The sequence below is a fragment of the Garra rufa genome, chromosome 12, assembly GCF_049309525.1.
Source record: "Garra rufa chromosome 12, GarRuf1.0, whole genome shotgun sequence".
Taxonomy (NCBI): Eukaryota; Metazoa; Chordata; class Actinopteri; order Cypriniformes; family Cyprinidae; genus Garra; species Garra rufa.
In genome coordinates, this window is record NC_133372.1 from 20,142,697 (window position 1) to 20,169,468 (window position 26,772).

The window sequence follows — 26,772 nt, forward strand, 5'->3', positions numbered from 1 at the left end:
ATTTAATTCATTAGCCAGTGTATCACAGTATTAACTACTCCCTTAAGAACATTAACCATGGTTTTACTACACATAAAACCAAAAAAACATGGAAAGTATAGTTAAACCATGGTAATCACAAAAGAACTATGGCTTTGCTAGACTAACCATAGTTTAGCCGTGATATTTGTAGTAAAACCGTGGTTATAGAAAATGACAATCAATAAAAACGGTGACTATACAAATGGTAATCAATAAAAAACAAATCTGGTTACCAAACTTGTACTACAATAAAAAACATGGTTAATTTTTGTAAGGGCTAAACTAGAAGATTATGTAGCCATAATGCACTGGTATTATTGCCTACAAAATATAAACACATATAGGTAACCGTAAAGAATGCAAGGGACACTGATGAATTTATAAATGACCAAAGCCTGATTAGTAGGGTACATTAGTTCACACACATTAACGGCACTCATTTTTTCCCTAAATCAAATGTCTAAAGAATCTCCATTGAGAAGTGCTTGAAAAGGGTTCACATTAATTTTCTTTTTTTAATTGTCTCAATGCAAAACTGCACAATTTTACACAATTCCCTTCTTAAGATGGCAGTGATTTCCTCCCATAAGTAAATACTGTGTTCCTCCGATGTGTGTCCGAGCAGCTCCCGCGTCTATGCGCGATGATTCCGCACAACGTGGCAACTTTGAATATTCCAAATATGGGAGTGAGTTCAGAAAGCCCAGGGCGGCTGTCAAACCTCTGTATGCAAACACACTGTAAGTCCTGCTTTGATTTATTTCATATTTACCATTATTATAAGTGCAAAATAACTTACTTTTATGTTTTAACGCGTATTAGTGTCTTTTTACACAAATGTATAGCTTCGGTTATGTATTTGGAGTACAAATAATAAAAAGCCGATGGTCCAGCTGTTGCATAGGGCTGACAACAGCTGTTTAGAATAGCCACAAAGAGGCTCATCAAATACAAGGTGTATTTTGACTCCCTTGAGTTCTTCATCACCTTTTTTAAGGTAGAAAGGCAGAGAAAACATTAGGAGAGACTTTGAGACTACAGTAAAGCAGGTTCATGGTTCAGCTTTGTTTGTATTGTGCTCTGAAATGATGTGGCATGTGCACTTTGAAACTATGACAGGACACAATACACAGTCAACAGCGGGTGTGTGTATGGAAAACATCTCAAATAGAAACCTGTGAGTTACTTGAAAGCTGATTGTGATGCTTTTAATGCTATTGTAAATTATGTTTAATTATTATATTAAAAATATTAAACTTACAGTAAGTTTTCTTTCTGTTTACAATTTACGTACATCACAGTCATACCAGTCCAAGATTTTAGGACCCACTTTATATTAACTACTATGTACCAGGATTTCAGTTAATCATTTGATAAAGCACTAATTGTATAGATACATGTTTTATTGTTGTATGTGTGTTTAAAAAAAATAGTTTTGAATCTTTTACTGATGTGTTTAGGTATATCGAAAGTTACTAAAATACTGACAGACTGAAAACAAAGGTTGTTTTCGATTTATTGCTCTCGTTCTGATAAACAGCTTCTGTATCTATGCTCACTGATAACATTTGACTTTTCCAGCAGACAAAATTCTTCCCTTGTTCTCATCTAACAGTTGGCTTTTGTCTGTATAAGTACAGTTTGCTTTAAGGTTATCCGGCACTGTGTCTCGTGATGGACCCCAGAGGGCAAGGCTGGCATACGCCAGGCTATCAGTACCAGTCTAGTGAGAGAGACGACCACTACAGATCCTCCCACCAAACACCGTATTACTACCCACCTACAGACCCGAGAGGGAGAGACAGACAGTGGCCTCATGTGGATCCTCGCTATGGAAACTACATGGCTAGCCCTCCTCCTAAACCAGAGTATATTCCAGGATATAGCAACGCTTATGCATCAAACCAACCAGTACACTTCAGACCTCACTCCAGGTACAGTAAATCAGCAAAAATGCAGCAAAAATTGTTTTCTTAATCATTATTTTATTGCTTGTTTTCCTGTAAACATGTAAATGTCCTTAAAACTTTAACTTTTATCGGAAAAAAATAAAAATATACTTGAGAAACAAATCAGCATAAAATAAATATCTGAATTACTGTTTGTTTAATTTCCTTAAAGTTGGCTAATCAGCTTATTGGCATAAATCGCAATACACTTTGTTACAATATAGTTTGTTTGATTTTAAGGTAATTTTACAAAGTAGAGATAACACTAAGGTAATTGTGAGAAGTCTACATAAACAAAAAAAAAACATTGTGAAAAATAAAGTCTAATAATAGTAATAATAACATATACAGTCGTGGCCAAAAGTTTTGAGAATGACACAAATATTAGTTTTCACAAAGTTTGCTGCTAAACCGCTCTTAGATCTTTGTTTCAATTGTTTCTATGATGTACTGAAATATAATTACAAGCACTTCATACGTTTCAAAGGCTTTTATCGACAAGTACATGACATTTATGCAAAGAGTCAGTATTTGCAGTGTTGGCCCTTCTTTTTCAGGACCTCTGCAATTCGACTGGGCATGCTCTCAATCAACTTCTGGGCCAAATCCTGACTGATAGCAACCCATTCTTTCATAATCACTTCTTGGAGTTTGTCAGAATTAGTGGGTTTTTGTTTGTCCACCCGCCTCTTGAGGATTGACCACAAGTTCTCAATGGGATTAAGATCTGGGGAGTTTCCAGGCCATGGACCCAAAATTTCAACGTTTTGGTCCCCGAGCCACTTAGTTATCACTTTTGCCTTATGGCACGGTGCTCCATCGTGCTGGAAAATGCATTGTTCTTCACCAAACTGTTGTTGGATTGTTGGAAGAAGTTGCTGTTGGAGGGTGTTTTGGTACCATTCTTTATTCATGGCTGTGTTTTTGGGCAAAATTGTGAGTGAGCCCACTCCCTTGGATGAGAAGCAACCCCACACATGAATGGTCTCAGGATGCTTTACTGTTGGCATGACACAGGACTGATGGTAGCGCTCACCTTTTCTTCTCCGGAAAAGCCTTTTTCCAGATGCCCCAAACAATCGGAAAGAGGCTTCATCTGAGAATATGACTTTGCCCCAGTCCTCAGCAGTCCATTCGCCATACTTTTTGCAGAAGATCAATCTGTCCCTGATGTTTTTTTTGGAGAGAAGTGGCTTCTTTGCTGCCCTTCTTGACACCAGGCCATCTTCCAAAAGTCTTGGCCTCACTGTGCGTGCAGATGCGCTCACACCTGCCTGCTGCCATTCCTGAGCAAGCTCTGCACTGGTGGCACTCCGATCCCGCAGCTGAATCCTCTTTAGGAGACGATCCTGGTGCTTGCTGGACTTTCTTGGATGCCCTGAAGCCATCTTAACAATGCAGTGGAAAGTTTTTTTCGGGTTTAAGTTCATTTTCATGGCAAAGAAGGACGATGCAATTCATCTGATCACTCTTCATAACATTCTGGAGTATATGCAAATTGCTATTATAAAAACTTAAGCAGCAACTTTTCCAATTTCCAATATTTATGTAATTCTCAAAACTTTTGGCCACGACTGTACGCTTCAAATACCCTTCAAAAGTTTAATGTCAATAAGATTATTATGTTATGTAATTAACTTTTATTTTACTAGGAAGCATACATTACATTGATCAAAGTGACAATAAAAACTTTAACATTGTTACAAAAAATATTTTTCAAATAAATGCTGTTGTTTTGAACTTTCTGTTCATCAAAGAATCCTTAAAAGAATCAGTTTCAACAAATGATTAAGCAGCATTAAATAATAAGAAATTATATTAAGGTTGAAAGAAATGTTATTCAAATTATAACTGTTATTTTAAACTTTAATATTTCACAATATTACTTTTCACTGTATTGTGATCAAATAAATGCATCCTAGGTGAGCGTAAGAGACTTATCTTGTGAACAGTGTTTAATATTAATATATTGGAAGACCTGGCACCTTGTTTGTTATTATTTGTCATTGAATGAGCACAATCTAAAATCCCTGATCTAACTGCCAATATCTTGTTCAGGCAGGAATATGACTACCCCGCCTCTAGCTACTGGCCCTACAGAGAAGACTACTCTCTAACCGGGTATTATGATTATCATGGTTATCACAGATCACAATACAGCTCTCCAGGTACATAATATTTAATCACATGCCCTTAGTTTTTAATTCTCACCAAAATTCAATATCATGTTAAGCCCATTGATGTTTTGTAGATGGTGGTGGCTGGAGCCAGACAGATGGCTGGAGAACAGAGGGGTATCAGGGCAGAGGACTGCAGCAGGAGTCAGCAAGAGCTTCATACGCAGATCAGCAGGGGTCTGTTGATGGCATACATGTTTTCAGAATGATAAAATCATTTTGCACTTTTTATTTCATATCAAGTGACTTTTCCCATTTATTTAACAGCTATAGTCACAGAACAGACAGTCAGCATGACCATAGCGTCTCAGAGAGACAGCACAGAGAAAGTATGGAACATGGAGATAGAACTGGAGAGGTTTGTTTCCAGAAATTACTTTTATTGTAAAGTACATTAAAGTTTTGGGACCAGTAAGATTTTAGTTTCCAACAGATGCTGTGCTTTTTTGCTGTGTACTCACCCTAAACTTTTGAACAGTAGTGTATATATTCCATCTCTTTTTGATTATCCCTCAGACTGTTTTGTTTTTACTTCTCTAGGTATATGATAGTGGAGCTCTTGCCAACTCTAAAGCTTCAGGTCTGTCCTCGAGCAGCTATGAGCTCAGCCAGTACATCAATGCAGCTGAACAGAGTGAGCCTGAGCTCATAACTCACACAGGTTTGTCACAACCTGGATGAACTTTAATGCTTTGTGTTTTCAGGCAGCAAATGTGTTACATTACATGAATCTGGTTGATCACTGGACTCAAAATGGCTGTGGTTTATTTGGTCATTTGATTCAGATGCCGTACGCATGGAGGTAGCTCAACTAAAGTTCTGCATCCCTCATGTGGCAGTAAGCTTTGGGCCTGCAGGTCAGCTGGTATGGGTCAGTCCAGCCCTTGCCTCTGAGGGTGAGCCTGCTCAGGTGGAACTCCACAGTCTAGAGGTAACAGAGAAGTGGTACAAATATGAATTTTAAGGCATAATATGAAGTATTGTAATGGATTAAATACAGTAGGTGTTTTAATGGTTTCAGGTAATTCTCTGTGACACACATGAACAGCAGGATATGAGGGACTTTCCTGGACCACTGGCTAGGTATGATATTCCAAAATATCCCTCTCTTACAATAATACCTAAATTTGCAAGACATTAATCCAGTTTGAGACTTTGAATTCCATTTTATTTTTATTTTTTATTTTTTTTATCAAATACATTTTTCCAGTTTAAATTTTTCTAGATTCTTTTTTTTCCATTTTAATTTTTCTAGACTCTCTTTCAATGGTTAAATGAAATGTTATTAATCAAAAAGTCTTATACTTGTAAAAAATATATTTCTAACGCCCTATGAAATGTTTTTTTTTTAATAAAATAATAAATATATTAATTTTATAAAAATGCAATTTATTATTATTATTATTATTTTTTTTTTTTTTCAGAAATACTGTGTTGTGTATTTACATTTTTCTGCTAAATAAATTTTGGTAAATAATTTTTCTTGTAAATATTCCTTAAAAAGCAATATATTTCAGTCATAGTTTATTCTAGTTAAACCAACTTTTATTTTGACAGGTTGCTGTGAAGACATAAGTTTCTGTTTATATTTGATATGCCTTATATTTACTTAAAAGAAACCGTACAATGTTAATAAAGTGACTCTCGGAGCAGTTCTAGAGATTATGTTTATGTGTTCATGTACTCATATATTGATGCGGCAGAGGTTGAAAACACCATGAGCATTACACATGCTTCACTATTTAATTTATCCGTCCAAAATTCTGCTAATTCCATTTTCATGACTGGATTCCGCTATTCTGTCCATGTTTTCTGCATTGTGGAAATCATAGGACCCTAGTAATCTCATGAGACATTGCATATAACAATAAAAATATTGATTTGAAGTTTATTATAGATACAGAAACTGTCCACAAGTCTGTAATTGATAAACATGACATGACATTTCTTGTCAATGTTGAATTATGAACATTATGCTGCTTAAAATTTGTGGAAAGAGAGATACAAAATTCATCAGGATTTTTTGATGAATTAAAAGTTCAAAATAAGCACATTTGGCCTGTAAACATTTAAAAATGTTGAAATGATTATTTAAAAAATAAGTTGAAACAATGTGGGCTTCAACAAAGGCATATACAATCTATAAACAACCTAATAGCTCTCAGTAAGACTTTCTTTTAAATATTTATATAAAAGATATGGTTTAAAAATCTTTAAATCAGACTTTTACTTCCCAACCCAACCAAGATTTTGCAGATTAAATATAGCTTTGAAACCCCATCTGTTAACTAAATTGCTGCTTTTTCTTTTTCTTGAAGGGAGGATTTGCATAAGGTGGATGCCATTAACTTTGCCCTTCAAATGTCAGAGAAATGTCTGAAGGATGAGGAATTAGAGGATGCCACTTCTGCTGCCCTCTTGTGGCATTTACTAATATTGCTGTGCAGGCAGAATGGAGTAAGTCCCATGACTCATCACACTCATCTCATTACATTACACTATTTTAATCTTACCCTTACTAAGCCAGTGCTCAATAAATCTGAAGACCCCTTTTACAATGTTAATGTGAGTATGTTTTGGTGTTATGTAGAGAATCATGGGTTCAGATGTTGCAGAACTGCTGATGAGGGACTTCAGTTCTTTGGGGGCGTGTGGGGTGTCTGGTGACCCTGCAGATGGAGAAACTCTCATCGACCTGAGTGAAACACCCACACCAGAAAAAGAGACCCTCAACTTTGCAGACCTTCTGACTGGATATCCACCAACTGACAAAGAGGCTGAAGAGCAAAACCTTCAGAAATACACAAAACTACTGCTGTCTGGCAGAAAGAAGGTTAATGCTTTTAGTGAAATATAATTTCTACCTTGAGTATCTTGATCCAACTTTTTTCTGAGCTTTTTGGACTGGTTAAACCTGTTAAAGTGTTTGACCAATGTAGTTCTATCTTTGTTGTCACATTTCCTAGTCAAAATAGACAGGGCAAGACATAAAGGAGTTCTCCTTGTTTTATTAATTAATCATCTTCTATTTCTTCTTCTGCAGGAGGCGCTAGAGTCAGCCATGCAGAGTGGTCTTTGGGGTCATGCTTTATTTCTGGCCAGCAAAATGGACAGCAGATCCTACAGCACAGTGCTGAGCAGGTTTGTAGCACTGTAAAAATGATTGACTCAGCCATCGGCAGAGGGACATCAACACATGCATTTTAGCTTTACCACTCCCCACCAATAACTGCCACGGTCGATCATTTTTCAAATAGCACGAATGCCTAAATCATCTGTTTGTGTCACAGTGTCATGTCTCTATAAAATCCATTAGGCTTTGATTTGTTTATGCAAGCATTCATCGCAGTTACACTTTTTAAAGTCCGTAAACACCCTGGTATGAGGTCAGATCAAATACACAGTGAGTGAAGACAGTTGCAGAGCCACAGATAGGTCAAAATTATATTTAAACATCCTGGCAGTTTCCAGTTGCAAGCAGTCTAATATCTATTTCATTATTAGCACTATCATGCCTTGAAAAGTGTCTCATAGAGAAGACACTTTTAAATAAATTGGTAGGAATCCCAATAGTGAAATAGTAATTCTATTAAGTTATTTTTACATATGCTCAAGAACAGCAGTTCTCAGTTCCAGTCCTCATGTACCCCCGCTCTGCATATTTTGCATGTCTCTTTTAGTTAACCCACCTGATTCAGATCATCAGCTCATTAGAAGTGAGCTCAGTGCATGAACTGTGTTCCGATTGACATGATCCCTACAGTGTCCATTGCTCCCTACTTCCCCGAGCACAGGAAATCTGTTGAAATTTACTTTACTTCAGAACATTTATTGACAGATTTGTGCTGCGCCATGGCCTGCAGCATCTTCAGACGAAACTTACTAGAGAAGCATGAAATGTGACATAATATACCTTTGTAAATAAATGCAATTTAAATTCATGTCTTGCACACTTCATGGCAGAATATCCTGTGATGTCCACTTCGCAGGGCACTTAACAGTCGAATAGAACAAACGTCGTAAGCGATAAGAAAAACATACATAATGTGCAAAGCGGGGGTATGCGAGGACTGGAATTGAGAACCGCTGCTCATGAGGATACCACAGAAAGGATTTGGTTTCATTTCTGAGTGGGACTTTTGTTTTAGCCAGTTTCATTTCAAGGAAATTCTTTCACGCTTCTTATGGGCTGTGTTTTGAGTGAGGAAGGTAAGGTTAAGGTTTGTTGATATGTATGTTATGAACCTACTAATACATTTGTGCATGCATGCTATGTGCGTAAATGTCACAGTATACTCTTGTGCCAAGCAAAGATATGTATATGTCATAGCAGACTGTATATTTATGTATGTGTTTGATAGGTTTACGGGCAGTCTGGCTTCCAGTGACCCTCTGCAAACCCTCTTCCAGCTGCTCTCTGGGAGGATTCCAGCTGTTTCCATGGTAAATGTTTTGTTTCAAATGAGAAATTTGAAGAATTTTTACACAGTTCATAAACCACAAAAGCTTGTAGTGACTTCATCATGCCAAAAAAATCATATGAACACAGGCTCAGCGCAGTGTTGTTTTATTGATACATTTCATTACAATTTTGACTTTTTTTTTTAAGTATTTTTATTACTATGATTTTAGTTTTAGTTTACAGCATTAGCCCTGGCTAGATGCAAGCTTCAGTTGAGGTTAACTTTTTCACTGAGCTATGGTACAGCTTTGAAACAGACTACTTTCAAAGGTTTGGGGTCAGTAAGATAAAAATTAAAGGGGTCATATGATGTTGCTAAAAAGAGCATTATTTTGTGTATTTGTTGTAATGCAATGTGTTTGTGCAGTTTGAGGTTTAAAAAATATCGTTGATGGAAACAGAGGTGTTCTCTGATTGGCCAGCGAGCTATTTGGTGCGTTGTGATTGGCCGAATACCTCCAGCGTGTGACGGAAATGTTACACCCCTTACCATGCCGTTTTTCGGCATGACGAGACATTATAAATGAGGCATTTGTTGCATCCAGTGGGGACATAACTACTGATTATAATGACTTACGGTCTTTTTACGCGTTGCGTTTTGGTCATTGCCTAGCAACATTAAAAAACCGCAGCACACTGCTCTTTTTTTTTAAGTCACCAAATACAGGCAGTGTGGTGCGCTTCACGTTTTCAGAACTAAAGGACACGTTCGGTGTGATTTTTAGTCTGAATGCAGAGCAAATGCAATTTTTTTACACTAGTTGTAATTAAATTAGACAGGGGAGTACATCTTAAGCAATAAGCTATTTCCTTATTTCTAGCATCAATCACAATGACCTTGGTTTTATCATCTTTTAATTTCACAAAGTTTGCTGCCATCTAGTCGTTGATGTCCTGTAAACAGGCCAGTAAATAATCAATAATGTTTATGTTTGGTCTGGAAGATAGATCTGAGTGTCCTCTACATAACAGTGGAAGGACACATATTTTATTTTTATTTTTATTTATTTTTTTTGAAAAATGGATCATCAAAGTTAACGAAGCAAACCCAGAGGTACCCCCAAGGAAGAAGTGAACTGGAAGAATTTCCTTTCCCTGTGCAGACAGAAAAGGTTCTGCCAATTCTTCCAAATTTCCTATTTTGTGCTTTATTGAAAAAACAAAACAGCAAAACAGCATATGGATTTAGAATGACATGACAGTCAGATAATAACAGAATTGTCAATTTTGAACAAACTATTCCTTTAAACTGAAATATAATGCAGATCCCTCTAGTCACACCTAATGTGAAAACTCTTCTTTTCTCCAAAACATCCTCTTTGGCTTTCTCTTTTAATTTTTTTCATGATGCTCTCCAATTCCACTTTTCAGTCCTGGAGTCGTGAGAAGTGGGGAGACTGGCGACCACACTTGGCTGTTTTGCTGTCCAATGAGACAGGAGACCCCATTATACATCACAGGTCCATCATCACCATGGGTGATAACTTAGGTAATGTCTAGTCCAATTTTTAAGAAATAACCATCTCTTTGTATGTTTTCTCATATTTTGGTTTAATATCAAATGATTCCTTAAGTAGATCTCGACTTTATGTTCTCATCTCAGCCTCCAGGGATATGCTGTATGCCTCCCAGATCTGCTACCTCACGGCTCAGTGTCCTTTTGGCTGGTACAAAAATAAATCGGAACGCCTTGTGCTTCTGGGCAGCAAGCAAAGGTGAGGATTTAGCATGAACAGTAAGATATACAAATGAATGAGTTCTTGAATACGAATGGGTTTCCAATTAATTCTTTGATTGCAGTGTTCTGTTTCCCAAGTTCTGTCACAACTCTGCCATTCGCTGTACTGAACTCTTTGAGTACTGCCAAAGGCTTGGAAATGCTGCATTTATCATTCCTGCTTTTCAGGTAGCATTCATACCGCACAACTTAGCAAATTAGGAGATCTGAAAGTCTAAGACCACTGTTGAAAATGCATAAAACGTTTGTTTAACGTATATATTATATATTTACATGTACATATATTTATATATACACATACATACATACATACATACATACATAAACACACACACACACACACACACACACACACACACACACACACACACACACACACACACACATACACATACACATGTTCTCAGCTTTCTGGACCCCACTGTATATCCTAATTTATGACTGTTTATGTCAGATTTGTCAGTCTATAAGTCAGTCTTTTATAGGGTCAATTTAAGCACTCCTTAATTTTGAAATTGTTCAGATTATATGACTCTTTCACATTTTTTATTGATGTATTGCTATAATTCAGTGTGTGTTTAAACTGTATATTTGATCTAATGTATGGTAATTATTGTGTTGTGTTCTGTGTAGGTGTATAAATTCCTATATGCATGTCGGTTGCTGGACTGTGGTCTGATTTCTCAGGCCTTTCACTACTGTGAGGTGGTGGCAAAAGCTCTGCTCAAGATAGAGGAACCCCATTTGGTGCTGCTAGGAGAGCTTATTAAAGTAACACACACTTGCTGTAGTTTTGTCCTTTCTGTGTATGCATTGAAAAGTGTTTTGTGATCTGTCTGCTTTGTTTGCTGCCACAGTTGGTGGACAGACTGAAGTTTTCTGAAGCACAGCTCAGTGACACAGGTCAGCCTTTCCTGGACCCCGACTGGCTGGTACAGATTCGCTGCAGACACCAGGCTATGCTGGTAAACTTTGTAAAAATAAAAATACAAAAATAACAAATAATTGAATCCTATTAGACCAATAGCATCACGTTCAAAAATGACCAACGAGTTTCGATATTTGTCCTATTTAAAACTTGACTCTTCTGTAGTTATATCGTGTACTAAGACCGCTGGAAATGCAAAGCTTCAATTTTCTAGGCTGATAAGATTAGGAACTACACTCCCATTCCAGCGTAATAGTGAAGGAAGTTTGCTGCCGTAATATGGCCGAAGCAGGCGGAGTATTATCAAAAATGAGTTCCCAGCTAGTTTAGCATTTGCACATGTGCTGCGTGGTATTACTGCTCCTTCTTCAGCCTTATTACGGCAGCAAACTTCCTTGACTATTACGCCGGAATGGGAGTGTAGTTCCTAATCTTATCAGCCTAGAAAATTGAAGCTTTGCATTTCCACCGGTCTTAGTACACGATATAACTACAGAAGAGTCAAGTTTTAAATAGGACAAATATCGAAACTCGTTGGTCATTTTTGAACGTAATGCTATTGGTCTAATAGGATTCAATGATCTATGCTAAGCTATGCTAAAAGTGATATCGCCAGAACAGGAGAACGGCTGAATGGATTTCAAAACGGTAAAACTCAACTTATTAACTCAGGGGGAGTTGGAGAATGAGCTTATTTCCAAAAAAAGTGGAGTGTTCCTTTAAGATTAGCAGGACTGTTTATAACAAGACTACATACCATCCATATGAAACTGCACAGACCACCCTATCATTTTTCATAACCCATGGCGCTTGCTCCCCTTCAGGTCCTGTTTATACCTGTTTATATCTTGAGTGATATGGTCACAAGTGGTCAGCCAAGACAGACAGTAGTTTACACCTTTTTTTAATGTGTGTGTTTGTGTATTTATACACATGTACAGTTAAGATCAAACGTTTACATCCCCCTTTCAGAATCTGCTAAATGTTTTTAGGAGGGATCATGTTACTGTTTATTTAGCACTGACCTGAATAAGATATTTTACATAGAAGATGTTTACATATAGTCCACAAGAGAAAATAATAGTTGAATTTATAAAAATTCAAAAGTTTCTTAATACTGTGTTGTTACCTGAATGATCCACAGCTGTGTTTTTTGTTTTTGTTTAGCGATAGTTGTTCATGAGTCCCTTGTTTGTCCTAAACAGTTAAACTGCCTGCTATTCTTCAAAAAAATCCTTCAGGTCTTACAAATTCTTTGGTTTTCCAGCATTTTTGTGTATTTGAACCCTTTCCAACAATGAATGTATGATTTTGTGATCCATCCTTTCTCAGTGAGGACAACTGAGGGACTCAACAGAAAGCAACAGAAAGTTTAAACGCTCACTGATGCTCCAGAAGGAAAAAAAAAACATGCATTAAGAGCTGGGGGTGAAAACTTTTGAACAGAATGGAGATTTTTATTATTTAGCCTCATATTTTTCATTTAGTACTGCCCTTCCAAGGCTACAGATGATTGTTACATGTTATCCAGAAGACAAAATAAGGTAAATTTACCCTGATCTTCAAATTCAAAAAGTTTTAACCCGTCTGGAGCAACATTGTGAAAAGATGGAGGCAGTTTAACTGTTTAGGACAAACAAGGAACTTATGAACAACTATCATTTAAAAAAAAAAGAATAAATCTTGCTGTGGATCATTCAAGTAAGAACACGGTTTTAAGAAACAAGGGGATGTAAACGTTTGAACGGGGTCATTTTTATAAATTCAACTATTATTTTTTCTTGTGGACTATGTGTAAACATTCTTTGTAAAATATTTTATTCAGATCAGTACTAAATAAACAATAACATGCATTTTGTATGATCCCTCTTATTTTGGTAAAGTAATTAAAATTTTGCAGATTCTGAAAAAGGGGATTTAAACTTTTGACCTCAACTGTATGTATACATATATATACACTAAAAAACTTAAAATATATAATGATTTTAACCTTTGTTTTGCTATAATTGATTGACAGGTGAGTTGTCATTTAGAGAGGTAGCCTTACCCCAATGTATAGTGCTGTATTATAATATGATATAATATATGAACAGAAGACACATTCAAAAAACATACCAGATGGAAATGGTAATTCATCTTAGCTGATAACTTATGATTGAATCACTAAAAGATGCATTTCAGTGCTCTGGAAATGGGGTGTCTCTCTTTTGCTCGATTCTGGAATATTGTATATAATTTCCAGGCGTCAGGGAGCTATCAGGCTACCAATATGCGGGAATCTCCCAGAGCTTCTGAAAATGTTGGTATTTCTGATTTAGTACCAGGTATAAACAGAGCCCTAGACATTTTAGAATAGGCTGTTTTTGTTAATGTGGTGACCTTTCCTTTGGATTCCACTCTCAGCAAAATGTTTATTTTCTTAGGAGGGAAGATACTGTACTGAAACATGTCAGTCAGCAGTTGGGGAGACTACTTGGACTCACGAGGAGAGCAACACGTGTTCAGGTTAAAATGTTTACTAGATCTTTTTGATACTGTGCCCAAACTGCCCATGATGCTTTCCTGTGAGCCACTAGGTGGCAATGACACTCAAAAAAGTCTTTAAGTGTTGCCCGTAATTTTAGAACTTTGTTAATGTGCAGGAGAGAAGTGTTAACAGTTTGTCAGTATGCAGTAAACAATGTATGTTTTTTTCATGGCTTCTCTGTAGATTTTACAGAAGGCTTCCAGACGGATGCTGTAAACTACGCTAGCACTGAAAATGAACCCTCATACCCATCTCAGTCCATGATACCGCACACTGATGCCCACTTTCAAGAGTCTTACTCTCCAGTGAGCCACTCTTACTCTTCTGAAGAACAGGCTCCTAAGACTGTGGCCCCAGTGCCACTGTACCCGACCCAGCAGCCAGTGACATTGCCTCCAGTCTTCTCTATGGAAATGTCTGGGCCTCCGCAAGTTTCAATGGACCAAAGCTACTCTAATCTTGATAGCAGCAGTAAAAATTATAACTTTCACACTGCTGCTTCCACTTCATTCCAAGAAGCGCCAAGAAGCTCCAACGATACAGGTTAAGATGACTATTGATAACATAATCAGCAGGACACAATTTTTATATTGTTGTTCAATAAATTCTTAAGAATAATGTATACAGTATGTCAAAAAAAATGAGTACACCCCTCACATTTCACCAACCATTTTAATATATCTTCTCAAGAGACAATACTATAGAAATGAATCTTGGATATATTTTAGAGTAGTCAATGTGCAGCTTGTATAGCAGTATAACTTTATTTTCCCCTGAAAATTACTCAACACACAGCCATTAATGTCAAAAGAGCTGGCAACAAAAGTGAGTACACTTGTCCAAAGTGTCAAAATATTGTGTTAGCAATTAGCATTATTGTTATCTGGCACTGCCTTAATCATCCTGGGCATGGATTAAATCAGAGCTGCACAGGCTGTTGCTGGGATCCTCTTCCACTCCTCATGGAGCTGCTGGACATTAGACACACGGAGACATACTTGGCCACCCCATTACCATCACCTTCAGCTTCCTCAGCTAGGCAGTTGTCATCTTGGTGGTTGTGTTTGGGATCGTTATCATGTTGGAAAACTGCCTTTTGGCCTAGTTTCTAGAGGGAAGGGATCATGTTCTGCTTCAGAGTGTACTGAGTGGTCTGAGCACTGACAAGCTGACCTTCTGCTTCTGCAACCTTTGAAGCAATGCTGGCAGCACTCATGCATCTGTTTTTTGAAGCCAGGTTCTGCACCTCACACACAGAACGAGTGCTGAACTTCATTGATCGACCCTCGCAAGGCCTGTTCCAAATGGAACCCATCATGGAAAACCTCTGTATGACCCTGACCACTGTAGTGTAACTCGGTTTCAGGGTGTTACTGAGCCTCTAATAGCCTTGGCCATCTTTGTGGAAAGCAACAATTCTAATTTTCAAATCCTCAGAGAGTTCTTTGCCATGAGCTGCCAGGTTGAACATCCAGTGGTCAGTATGAGAGAATTGTACTTAAAGCACCTAATTTTAACTGCTCTAATACAAAATACACAACTTATAATACACAAAACTTTGTATGATCCTGTCAAGCAGACAAAAACATAAACATGATGAAGAGGACTTCTGTCATCACTTAGGGTGTACTCACTTTTGTTGCCAGCTATTTTGACAACAATGGCTGTATGTTGAGTTATTTTCAGAGGACAGTAAATCTATACTGCTATACAAACTACACATTGATTACTCTTAAACGTATCCAAGTTTCATTTTTATAGTATTGTCCCATGAGAAGATAAGATATACTAAAATGGTTGCTGAAATGTGAGGGGTCAGTAAAGACATTCATAATGTTGTAGTGATTTCTATTTAAAAATGTTGCTCTTTTGAACATTTTATTCATCAATGTGGAATGTTTCTTGAGAACCAAATAATCATATCAAAATTATTTCTGAAGGATTACGTGACACTGAAGAAAGGAAAAACAGCTGCTGAAAATTAAGCTTTGCATCACAGGAATAAATTATGATTTAAATCATTTAAAGAATATTACAATTTTACAGTTTTTACTGTATTTTTGATTTAAAAAATGCTGAACATGAGAGACTTCTTTCAGAAACATGATTAAATCTTACCCACCCTAGACTTTTAAACAGTGTGTACATATTTGCAACACTAATTAATTAAATGTAATATTGTTAATACTAATCTTTTACATTTTGTTTTCTAAGGTGCTGACTTTTCTGCTGATGCAATAATGGTGAGAAAAACAAAGAGTTCAGTTCTTTTTCTTTTTAAGTTTGAGAAAAACCATAGTGAAGTTTGCACACATTACCTCAATGTACAATTCACACAGGGTTCTGCTGAAAACGATGCTATAGTGGGGAGTGTTAATCAGTCTGAGACAATTCAAAGAGAGGACAACCAGAGAGAGTCCAGCGCACAATCAGCAAAGGTATATTGGTAACACTTTACAATAAGGTTTATTAGTTAACATTAGTAAACTACATTAGATAACGTGCACTAAAAATGAATGCTTCTACAGCATTTATTTATCATAGTTAATTTCAGCGTTTACTAATGCATTATTAAAATCACAAGCTGTGTTTGTTAACATTAGTTAATGCACTGTGAGCTAACATGAACAAATAACAGTATTTTCATTAACTAATATAACACAGATTTATATAAAGTAATAAATGTGTTGTTTATTGTTCGTTCATGTTAGCAGTACATTACATCAAATATTAACATTATTCCCTCTATATTTTTTATTTTTTTATTGTTGCATTGTCTCTGAACAGACCTCTAAGCCTGGATGGTTCAGTGGATGGTTCAAGTCTAAACCTAAAGAAGACCCAAAAGAACAAATCCCAGAACCCAGCCCCACCACTAGGGTATATGCTCTCACATTTCCTATCGTAAAATTAGAATCTAAGGAAGTTTGTGATAGAAGAGATCTAAATCAAAACATGTCATAAACCGTAGCTATTCCCTATTGTATAAAATAACTCACTAATCATGTGGTGAACAAAAAAGAGAAAAAACTGAAACCATAGTCAGTTATTTATGAGAATTAACCATTTGTGCCATGGCGCATTTGATCTGCCATATTCTGTACCAGTATTTCAATAATTGTAATCAGTAAAAGAATTCAGCTATTTAAGTTAATTTTGTCTTGTGTGAAGTAAGTATCCATAGTTACACTAATTACACTTATTACCACAGTTACTTAAACTTGATAAATTTCCTATCCAAGTTGTAAAAAAATATATTTCTTCTGTTTATCCATACAGTGGTCCTAAAAAGCAATCAGACACCTTGTCCCTATTATATAGCAAAAATATCAAACCAAGTGACAAAACTATGAAAGCACAATGTTTTTGGGAGCACTATTTGCTGACAGTATAGGATTAGTTCATTTCCAGAATAAAAAATTCCTGATAATTTGCTCACCCCACTGTCATCATGTCTTTCTTTCTTCAGTCAAAATTAAAATTAAGATTTTCAAGGAAAGATTTCACAAATTTTCTAAATATAGTGGATCCCAGCCAAGGAATAAAGGTCTTATCTAGCAAAACAATTGGCCATTTTCTAAAAAAAATAATAATAATAATAAAATAAAATAAAATTATAACATATATAAGTACACATAAAAACTACTAACCACACCACAATTGACCTTTCCAATGTGATTACACAAGAGTGCACATCACAGAGCAAGATGAGCATTTGTGGTATAGAAATTAAAACATTTTTTAAAGGTCCCATATTGTACACATTTCTGGAGGTTTATTTTAGTTGTTGATGTCCTTAAGAATATATATTTGCGGTATAAGTGCCAAAATCCATCTCGATATATTTTTACAGCTCCTTTTTTAGGAGCTCTGTCAAAAACAGGTCGATTTTGGCCCATCTAATTAATATTCATGAGCCTCTCTTCTGATTGGCCTGTTGTTTTCTGAGTGACGCACAGCCAGGCCAACCACAGTTAACTACGGTCATGTATGCTTTAGCCGAGCCCAGAGCCATAGAGAGAGCCTAGCCTGCTGATACTCAACAGGATATTTCAGAATGATCATTAATGTTTTTTCTTTTTCAAACACCGAATGCAGTAAGCTACATAACTGTTGTTTTAGTAAAGCCGCTTTCACAATGCGCGCTGATTCTGGAAAATTACGGGAACGAGCGCTGTGTGAACAAAAGCCAGAACCATAAAGGCAGTGTTGTAGTGATGATGCACGTTATCATGCGACTCTTCACGACGAAAAAATACGTGCAAAGAGGAATGAAGCGGCGATCGGGCAGAGCCAGCTCCGCACTATCAGCGCTGAAGCACAGTTTGTTCAGGTTAGTTTCAGTTTAGTGAATCGTACGCGTCGCATTACATCTCACATCCAAACGTCACATGTCTTTATGGGTTGTGTGTAAAGCATGCACAGATTCCGGAAAACAACTGTGAATGAACCAAATCAAACAACTCCGGAACAAATCATGGGACACATTATCCGTGTATTTACCGGAATCGCTGTGTGAAAGAGGCTGAAGTTGACTGCCACTGGTCTCTTATATTCACGTTGTTCTGAAGCCTGTGCAATGATGTAGTTTCGACATCTATAGACTGAACAGGGTTTTCTCGACTTGTTTTCGTGTTGTTGTTGCTTAGCAATGTTATGGACACGATATTGTCTGGGTTTGACAAAAGGAGGGTGGGACGTGATTGGTGCTCGGGGTGGTGACTGAAGGCGGTGACTGAGTAGATCGGACGTCACATCGTTACAGAAGTCACAGCGGCTCGTGAAAATGAACAGCTACTTTAAGCAGGCTGTGTGCAGTTTACTGTGGATTGACTGTTTTGAAACTCATATGGTAGTTACATAGCCCCTAGACCTCAGTTATCATGAAAAAAGCCAGGAAATGTCGATTTTGACAATATGGGACCTTTAAAGAATATGCTATATAAGACCCTATTTCCTTGGCTGGGATCATATAGAGCTCTTTGAAGCTGCACTGAAACTGCAATTTGGAATCCCCTTGAAGTCCACCATGTCGAGAAAAATCCTGGAATGTTGTCCTCGGAAACCTTAATTTCTTTTCGACCAAAGAAAGACAGGAAAGAATGAACATCTTGGATGACATGAGTCAATTATCAGGATAACATTATTCTGGAGTGAATGAATCCTTTAATAATTCATCTTGTTTTTACTGAGCCTTGTTTGTGGTCAGGTAACAACATTCTGGTCTGTTTCCTTTTAGGAACCAACAGTCAACTTTCCTTTCCCTTCTCCTCCCCCACCCATCCCAAAAGCATCACAACCCCAATTCAGTGGAGTCAATCCCTTTTCCAGGAGTGGTGAGTAAAGATCATCTGTACATGTGCCTGGTTTTGGCATCACTAAATGAGTGTGACTGTGTGCTGACAGAATCAAACCTTTCCTGAATCACTACACTTGACGTTCAGTTTCCGACTCTGATGCAGTTCTGATCATACATCCCTTGCAGAATTAGTAAAGAGGGGTAATAAAATGCAGTTTGTTTTCACATCACATAGTCAATAAAGTTTTCTCAGGGTTTCTCAAGTCATGTAAATATGAAAAACAGGGAATTTTACATTTACTGGTTTCTAGGCCTGGAAAAGTAAAGATCTTAAAAAGCTATAAGAGAAAGTTTTTTTTTTTTTTTTTTTTCAAATTAGCTTTAATCTGGAATAAGTATGCAGCATTTAGGTTTGAGATCCATATTTGTGACCTTGGACCACAAAACCAGTTATAAGTCACACAGGTATTTTTGTAGCAATAGCCAAAAATACACTGTATGGGTCAAAATTATTGATTTTTCTTTTAATTCCAAAAATCATTAGAATATTTAGTAAAGATATTTAGAGAAGAAATTTTGTACATTTCCTACTGTAAATATATTGAAACTTAATTTTTGATTATTTCTATTTTTTTTTATCGCTAAGAACTTCATTTGGACAACTTTAAAGGTTGTATTTAAAGGTGATTTTTTTTTTTTTTTTTTCAAATTTTTTTTTTTTGCACCCTCAGATTCCAGGTTCCAAATAGTTGTATCTCGGCCAAATATTGTCCTGTGCCAACCAACCATACGTCAATGGAAAGCTTACTTATTCAGATAGAAAATTGACTTTTATGACTGGTTTTGTGGTCCAGGGTAAGGGCCAATATTTCTGCACAAATTAAAAATGTCAAAGTTTGAACAGGAGTTCTTTAACAAGTCTAATGTGAGCATCATTTTCTTTATCACAGGACAAAAATTGTCTGGGACAATGAGCCAGAATCAAGGGTCCATGTTACAGGTAGAAATCCTTATAATTGCATATATATTTCTCATAGATGTCATGCAAATATTCAGTTTTATTTTTTGTTTACAGGGTCCCTAATTAAGGTTCTTATTTGAGGAATAATCACCAGCTGAGGAACTCAGGGATGGACTTTCAGCCTGGTGACTTGTGTGCACATGGGATTCCTCAAGCACACCCCTTTAGTTCCCCTAGTGGAGGTCAGAAGAGCGTTTGTATCTTCATATACAGCAACATCTGTGGTTACAGAAATACACTGAGGACATGGAGATCTTGAAATAATCTGTTAAGAGTGTGGTGCCCAGTCTTCTTTAAATGAAGACGCTGAACAGCTGAGGCACAGCTCCTCATGCTGACTCTAGGGATTTGTGTCATTCCCTGTGGGGCCAGGGACATTATGGAAGTGGGTGCTGAGCAAAGGTGCTGTGGCCTATGGAAACATAAACATCTCCCCAGCTGGCAATGTCAGTTAATTGTATAACGTGTAACACTTCCATCCCTCATCCTACCTCCCCACATGCAAAATTATCTTTCATTTTAGTAATTTAAGTGGCTTTAGTGAAGATGTGGGAAATTGTACAGGTGGACCCTTTGGGCCACAGCCTTGATTCATTCCAGAGAGATACTGATGTTTTATTGTTGTAAAAAAATCGAATAAATCCAATAGTGTTTGTATATGTCAATATATTTGATTAACAAGTACAAAATATAATTAGTCAACTAAAAATATGAAAATATGAGCCAACATCTCTTGTTGCAAAGCAGGACAGTGGAATTTGACAAGATATATGCCATCTTCTTTTACCACATGAGTGTGCAGGTCTGGTGGTAAAGGGACACATGTTGAGGACACAAGAGAGACATACAGAGGGAACAGCATGATTCAGTCAGGAATCATGTCTCCAACACCCCATTTCACACATGAATCCTGAATAAAACTGGATTTTATTTATGTTTATGTGACATTCTTTTATTGAAGAAAAACAGCATTTTTGTTTGTAATAGTTTTGTAATGATATAGTTACAATTATACATCATCTTATGTAAGTCAGCAATTTTAGCTGTGTAAAAGAAGAGGTAACAGTTCAAGAGTTAAATTTAATTCATTATATAACATGTACTACCAGCCCCATCCCATAAACCTCAAAATAAAAATAGTATTTTCCCCTGCCACATCCATATAATACCAAAATATTATAACAGCAATATCATATAGCTTTAACAACCTATCTTGTAACTTGAAATAGCACCGTGCATGCAACACCTCCAAGAGAATTTACAATATTTCTTATCGCATTCTCTGATTCTCTCACACACAGAATCCGCCTTGTTTGGCAAGATGCCATCAGCTGCCATTAACGATTTACTAACGGTTCGCCAGTGTGTTTACAGTGTGTTCTTTTACTAGAAATATACACAGTAATTTATCTGAAATCAAAGTCTTTCAATAGTGGTCCACATAATTCCCGGCAGTTAACATAGCTACACAACTAATTAAACGTGACCCTGAAGCACAAACCAGTCTTAGCAGCACGGGTATATTTGTAGAAATAGCCCAAAATACTTTTGATCATTTTTTTTATGCCAAAATATTTTTCTGTCCTAACAAACCGTACATCAATGGCCCGTTCACACCAAGCACGATAATGATAACTATAACTAAAGATAACATTCTAAAAAGAATTTCAACTTTAAGAGAATGTTCACACCACAACTATAACGATAACGATACAGAGCAACGATAAAGTTGGGATCACTTTCAAAACGATTTTTTTTTATACAGCTGATGAACGATAAAACTCATCAGACTTCATTCAAATTTAAAAGTCTTGTGCATTTGAAATGGCAGGTAAAATTGTAGAGAAGCACGCAGACATTGCACAGCAAATAGAGTAACATAAAACATAAAATTACCTCAGGAATTCAGCGCTAGTTTGGACAACATCGTCTTGCCTCCTTCAAAGGTGCAGTATTGTTTGTATTTCCACTGCGTTGACTACGTTCGGGAAACGCTAGATTCACTGTTTAGATGCGCACCAAGCGTGCATGCTGAGGACATCTACTGGTTTAAGTCGTGTAAATGCAATAAAAATAGACAGTTATCGATCACTTGTGTGGACACAAATATAGTTATTGTTGCATTTATAGTTATCGTTATCGTTCTTGGTGTGAACAGGCCTTTATCCAGTTTTCAGTTGTATACATTTAAAAAAAATGAATGCTTATGACTTATGGTTTTGTGGTCTAAGGTCATGGTTGTTTTTTAAATTCCAGCTATAACTTTGTTGTTTATGTCTAAATATAACTATGTTGTTAAGACTGAATTTTAATAGATAGAGAGATAGAGAGATAGAATACCCCAGGCTTATCCTCCAGTTACTTCAATGCGCAATGAAAGCAGGTTTAGGTAATGCAAGTCGCAGTGTTAGCATGGCTCTGCATGTGTTCTTCAAGCAAAGAATCCTGAGGGAAAGATTTACTGCACTGCCCACATACAAAGATTGTGCCCTCACTGTGCTGCTTCTGATGCTTCCTGAGTGCTGCAAGTTGGCTGAATGACATATCGCAGCCTCGGCAGTGATAAGAGCGTACAGCTGAGTGAATACGCTGATGTCGCACCAGCCGGGACGCCATGGCGAATGCCACCCCACACTGTGAGCACTTGTGTGGGCGCACTCCACTGTGAACTGTGAGATGTTCAGCGAGGTTGGAGGACTTGGTGAAAGCTTTGGAGCAAACGGAGCAGGTGTATGGACGCACGCCGCTGTGGATTTTCCTGTGCTCTGTCATGCGACTGGCCAGGGCAAATGCTTTCCCGCACTCCGGGCAAACAAACGGCCTTTCACCCAAATGTGTGCGCTCGTGGCGAAGAAGAGACAGGGGTTTGTTGAAAGTTTTGCCACACTGCTTACAGAGATGCGGCTTGTTGTTGGTATGCATGTTGCGCTCGTGTTTCCGCAGGTCTGAGGAACGCACGAAATCCTTCCCGCAATCCTCACAGATGTACGGCTTCTCTCCAGTGTGGGTTCGGATATGTTTACGAAAGTCAGAAGACCAAATGTAGCTTTTCTCACAAAAAGGACACTGGTACGGTCTTTCGCCTGTGTGTAGACGCTTGTGCTGCTGAAGAGTACCTTGGTGCGAATAGGCCTTCCCACATAGGTCACAAACGTGTGGTTTAAGACCTTGGTGAGTGTCGATGTGGCTTAATAGGTTGCTAGACTTTTTGAAAGCCCAACTGCAGTAAGGACACTTATAAGGACGGTTTTCCATGTCTCCCTCCATTCCTCGCTTCTTCATGGCTGCAAACACAAATGGAGTTTTTGAATTTTTTGAGATCAGGCTGTCCGCTCCGTTTCCGGCAACCTCACAGTCATCCCCCACAGCATCCTGCTGATCTCTTGGAATCGCTGCCAGTTCACATGGCGCAGTGGTGTCCACCTCCTGTTTTACTTTTACGTTGGAGATGCTGGTCGCTTCCAAGTGCTCATGATCCAATGGAGAATCTGATCCAGGTTTAGGGTCAGCTCCAGGCTCAGCCTTAACATCAGTTACATCCACTTCCTTCTCCATTCCAGAGGATTGTTCAGAACATTTCTCTGGAAGGTGGCATGTAGCTTGAGTCCTTGAATTTTCTTGAATTCGCATTTTTGTGTCTTTTCTTTCATCGCAACTTGTCGAAGCAATGATGTCCTCTTCATTGGGTAGATTATAGCCAATTTTCATGTCAGTCATGTCACTCTTCACAGTCAGATAATGCCTCTTGGTGATGAGAATCTTTCGAAGACTTCGTTTTGAAATGTAGACATTATCTGTAAAAGCTGTTGAATCCCACTGGTCATTCATTTTAGCCATTGTAGATAAGTTCTTTAGTGGAATTTAGCGCACCAACCTTTATGAACAAATTGTAATATCTGTCTAATGTTTGCAATCACTAAAAAAGAAAAAGAAAACATTTAATACAGTTAATCACAACTTTTATGAACTGTGAAATGTACAGTATAGGCACCTCAAATATCAAAAAGAAATGATTTAATATACTGTCTACCCTACATAGAACCAGAGTAGAGGATAAAATGAATATCAAAATACCAAAAAGCCAAAATACAATGCTGGTATACATCCTTATATATCAACTAAATTATATATCAGATACAACCAATTCCATGTTTGTTTATTTTAGGCTATGAATTAACTCTTGGACTTGTGAATACTTATGGCATAATAAAGCTATGAAGATTTCCAGTATGAATTATACTAACTGGAAGCCATCAAGTAGATCCTCTTGGAAGATTTACAAACTCTTTGAGCCAGTATAGACTTTATTGTCAGCTGTCACAGTGCAAAGTATGTTCCCCCAAGATTCATTAAAACATCCCACACATGCAAAGAGTCTTACCTTGGCAGCACCAAGTCCACCAATGGTGCCTTTAATCCACTTCCTCTTCATGGTGGACGCTTAAGATACCATATAGGAGGAGCTACAGTTGGACTTACTTTGTATGGGGGAGTCTTTTTAGCAGTGGTCAGCACTTTAGCAAAACCATTTGCTGTTTGGAAAGATCAACTCAGCCACAGTCAGCAACTCACAGTCACACTTTCACCCATGCTAGCTGTGAAGTACATGGGATATCTCCCAGGGAACACCACATTAACTTGCTGATGCAATTACAACCTTCCAGGATTACATTCAGCCACTGTTTTGTTGGCAAAATTATGATGCCTATGTATATACTTCTAATAATCTCTAATAGCAGTTACTGTGTTTGTTGTTCACTGATAAGTTTTCACTGCAGCAATTTTTAACCACATTAGTATAAATGCATGGGCGTAAATCCCGGGGGGGACGGGGGGGACATGTCCCCCCCCATCCGAGGGTTGTCCCCCCCCCCTCTAAAAAAATTATTTAAAAAAAAATCGCACTCTCTATTGTGAAAAATATATGTATGTATACCTACTCGTGTAAGTAGAAAAAAACCCCCGCAAAAAATGCATTTAGAAACAGTTGAGTTCCCCCTCCCCTTCCTTACAGTGGTTTGGCCCACTGCCTGCTTTACACACATAACACGAGTCAGGTGTGTGGCTGCGGCTCAATTAATGCTGAACTCCAGTAAATAGGGTATTTCATTAACTTTAAATAAAGCGATTCTCTTTAATGTAGTTGATGCAGACTCATTCATAAATTAGTTGCGGCAAAGATGCTGATTACCGATGTAATTTTCCATCAATCTGCTATATTAGCAATTAAAACATTACTTATCTAGTTAAGGTTAGCTTGTTTACCATAGCTTGTTGCATAATGCAATGCAAGACGCCAAAGCCGTTTCCCATGCATTGTTTTATTTGTGACGACTTGGCATAATGTTAACTTAACATTAACGGCCACAATTAGAATGTTGCAGGTATACCTCACTTCCCTGATGTCAAGAGATAAACTAGCGAGCGTTATCAGTAGGTTCAGCCTTTAGCCCTTTCGTTAGCGCGTCCGCCTCCCGTGCCGGAGACCCGGGTTCGAGACCCGCTCGTCGCGAGTGTGTGGCGTTTCATTTAGCTGTGCATTTACTAAATGAGCACTGTGTTACGTCCGAACAAACCTCACTATAAATAAAATTGTAAACCTTTTTTTAGTTTTAGTTTTTATTGTTGTGTATCTTTATAAGTACAATTTGACTGTATTATTTTGCGTCCCCTTCCAAAATTGCTCATGAGAAATTTTATATTTACTGTCCCCCCCTACTGTTAAATGAAATTTACGCCCATGTATAAATGTAAGGTTGTTTCTTTATCTGACCTATAGGAGACGTGTCAATGTTCTACATTCTTTAGTTAATTTAATTAGCGTCTAAATATTTCTACTAATTCACTTATTGAGTGAAAAAAATTAGGAACAGGAATAATCTGCTTATGTTAGACATAACTGATAACCTGATACCCAATGAGCAGGAGCACATTTAGACACAAAAAAAAAAAAAAAAGTGTCAGAGGAAATATGAGAGGAAGAAAAACTACTGTCGACCAGCCAGTACAAGACACCTGTTTGCTGCTTGGGTTCAATCTACCCTCAGTGTAAATGCTGATGGCAGGGTATTCTGAAATTGAGGCCTACAGACAGGTCTACAGACTTGGTGGGTTGTTTTGGCCAGCAGAAACTGTCTGAAATTTTGTCAGTCACAGACATGTGTACTGACAAACTTGTATCCTTGAACAGAATAAGTTCCAGCAGTGTGTGTCAGACAAGCTAGCACACTAATAGTGTCCAGACAGCAACCCTAGCTTCTACAATGACACAAATCCTTTTTACATGCACTTGTTGCACACGCATGTCATCGTGTTAATAAAATACTTGAACTACATGCTTACTTGCCTTTTCAGCAGCCCATTAAAGGCACCAGAAGCTCTAACAACAGCTGCAATTTGTTGTCGCCCATGCTGAGCTGAGCAGCTATGCACAGTTGCAATACTTGCTATCAGTTACAGGACCTGCTAACCAAAAGTACGCTTTCAGATTTTTCAGACAATAAACAATTGGTGTAAGAGTAATTTCAGCTAATTGCATTTAACCCTCCAAGCAACTTTAAAATGTCAATCTGCTTTAAAGAGAAGAAATGAGAACATTGCACAAAAAACATTATATAAGACATGGTTTCATTTCACATTTAGAGTTTATT

The 26,772-nt window shown here is 37.5% G+C and overlaps 2 protein-coding genes across 4 annotated transcripts; one reads left to right on the plus strand and one right to left on the minus strand.

Moving 5' to 3' along the window:
- Positions 1-696: 696 nt before the first annotated feature.
- sec16b (SEC16 homolog B, endoplasmic reticulum export factor) lies at positions 697-21,056 on the plus strand. Of its 2 annotated transcripts, none has more exons than XM_073851623.1 (25): positions 697-761; positions 1,662-1,955; positions 4,029-4,138; positions 4,222-4,324; positions 4,415-4,505; positions 4,688-4,808; positions 4,933-5,078; positions 5,169-5,230; positions 6,466-6,604; positions 6,738-6,980; positions 7,191-7,288; positions 8,509-8,590; positions 9,981-10,098; positions 10,213-10,324; positions 10,410-10,515; positions 10,981-11,118; positions 11,205-11,312; positions 13,699-13,780; positions 13,986-14,345; positions 16,017-16,045; positions 16,142-16,240; positions 16,590-16,682; positions 19,042-19,138; positions 20,052-20,101; positions 20,177-21,056. In XM_073851623.1, the coding sequence occupies exons 2-25, from the start codon at positions 1,696-1,698 to the stop codon at positions 20,183-20,185; spliced, it is 2,856 nt and encodes a 951-aa protein (XP_073707724.1). In that variant the 5' UTR covers positions 697-761; positions 1,662-1,695; the 3' UTR covers positions 20,186-21,056. The 2 variants fall into 2 exon arrangements, with proteins under 2 accessions (XP_073707724.1, XP_073707723.1); XM_073851622.1 differs by lacking the exon at positions 697-761 and adding an exon at positions 1,137-1,198.
- Positions 21,057-21,193: 137 nt separating this feature from the next.
- znf648 (zinc finger protein 648) lies at positions 21,194-24,808 on the minus strand. 2 transcript variants are annotated; one of them, XM_073851624.1, is made up of 2 exons: positions 24,504-24,808; positions 21,194-24,038 (listed from the first exon to the last, which is right to left on the minus strand). In XM_073851624.1, the coding sequence occupies exon 2, from the start codon at positions 23,957-23,959 to the stop codon at positions 22,508-22,510; it is 1,452 nt and encodes a 483-aa protein (XP_073707725.1). In that variant the 5' UTR covers positions 23,960-24,038; positions 24,504-24,808; the 3' UTR covers positions 21,194-22,507. The 2 variants fall into 2 exon arrangements, with proteins under 2 accessions (XP_073707725.1, XP_073707726.1); XM_073851625.1 differs by lacking the exon at positions 24,504-24,808 and adding an exon at positions 24,367-24,482.
- Between the last annotated feature and the right edge of the window lie 1,964 nt (positions 24,809-26,772).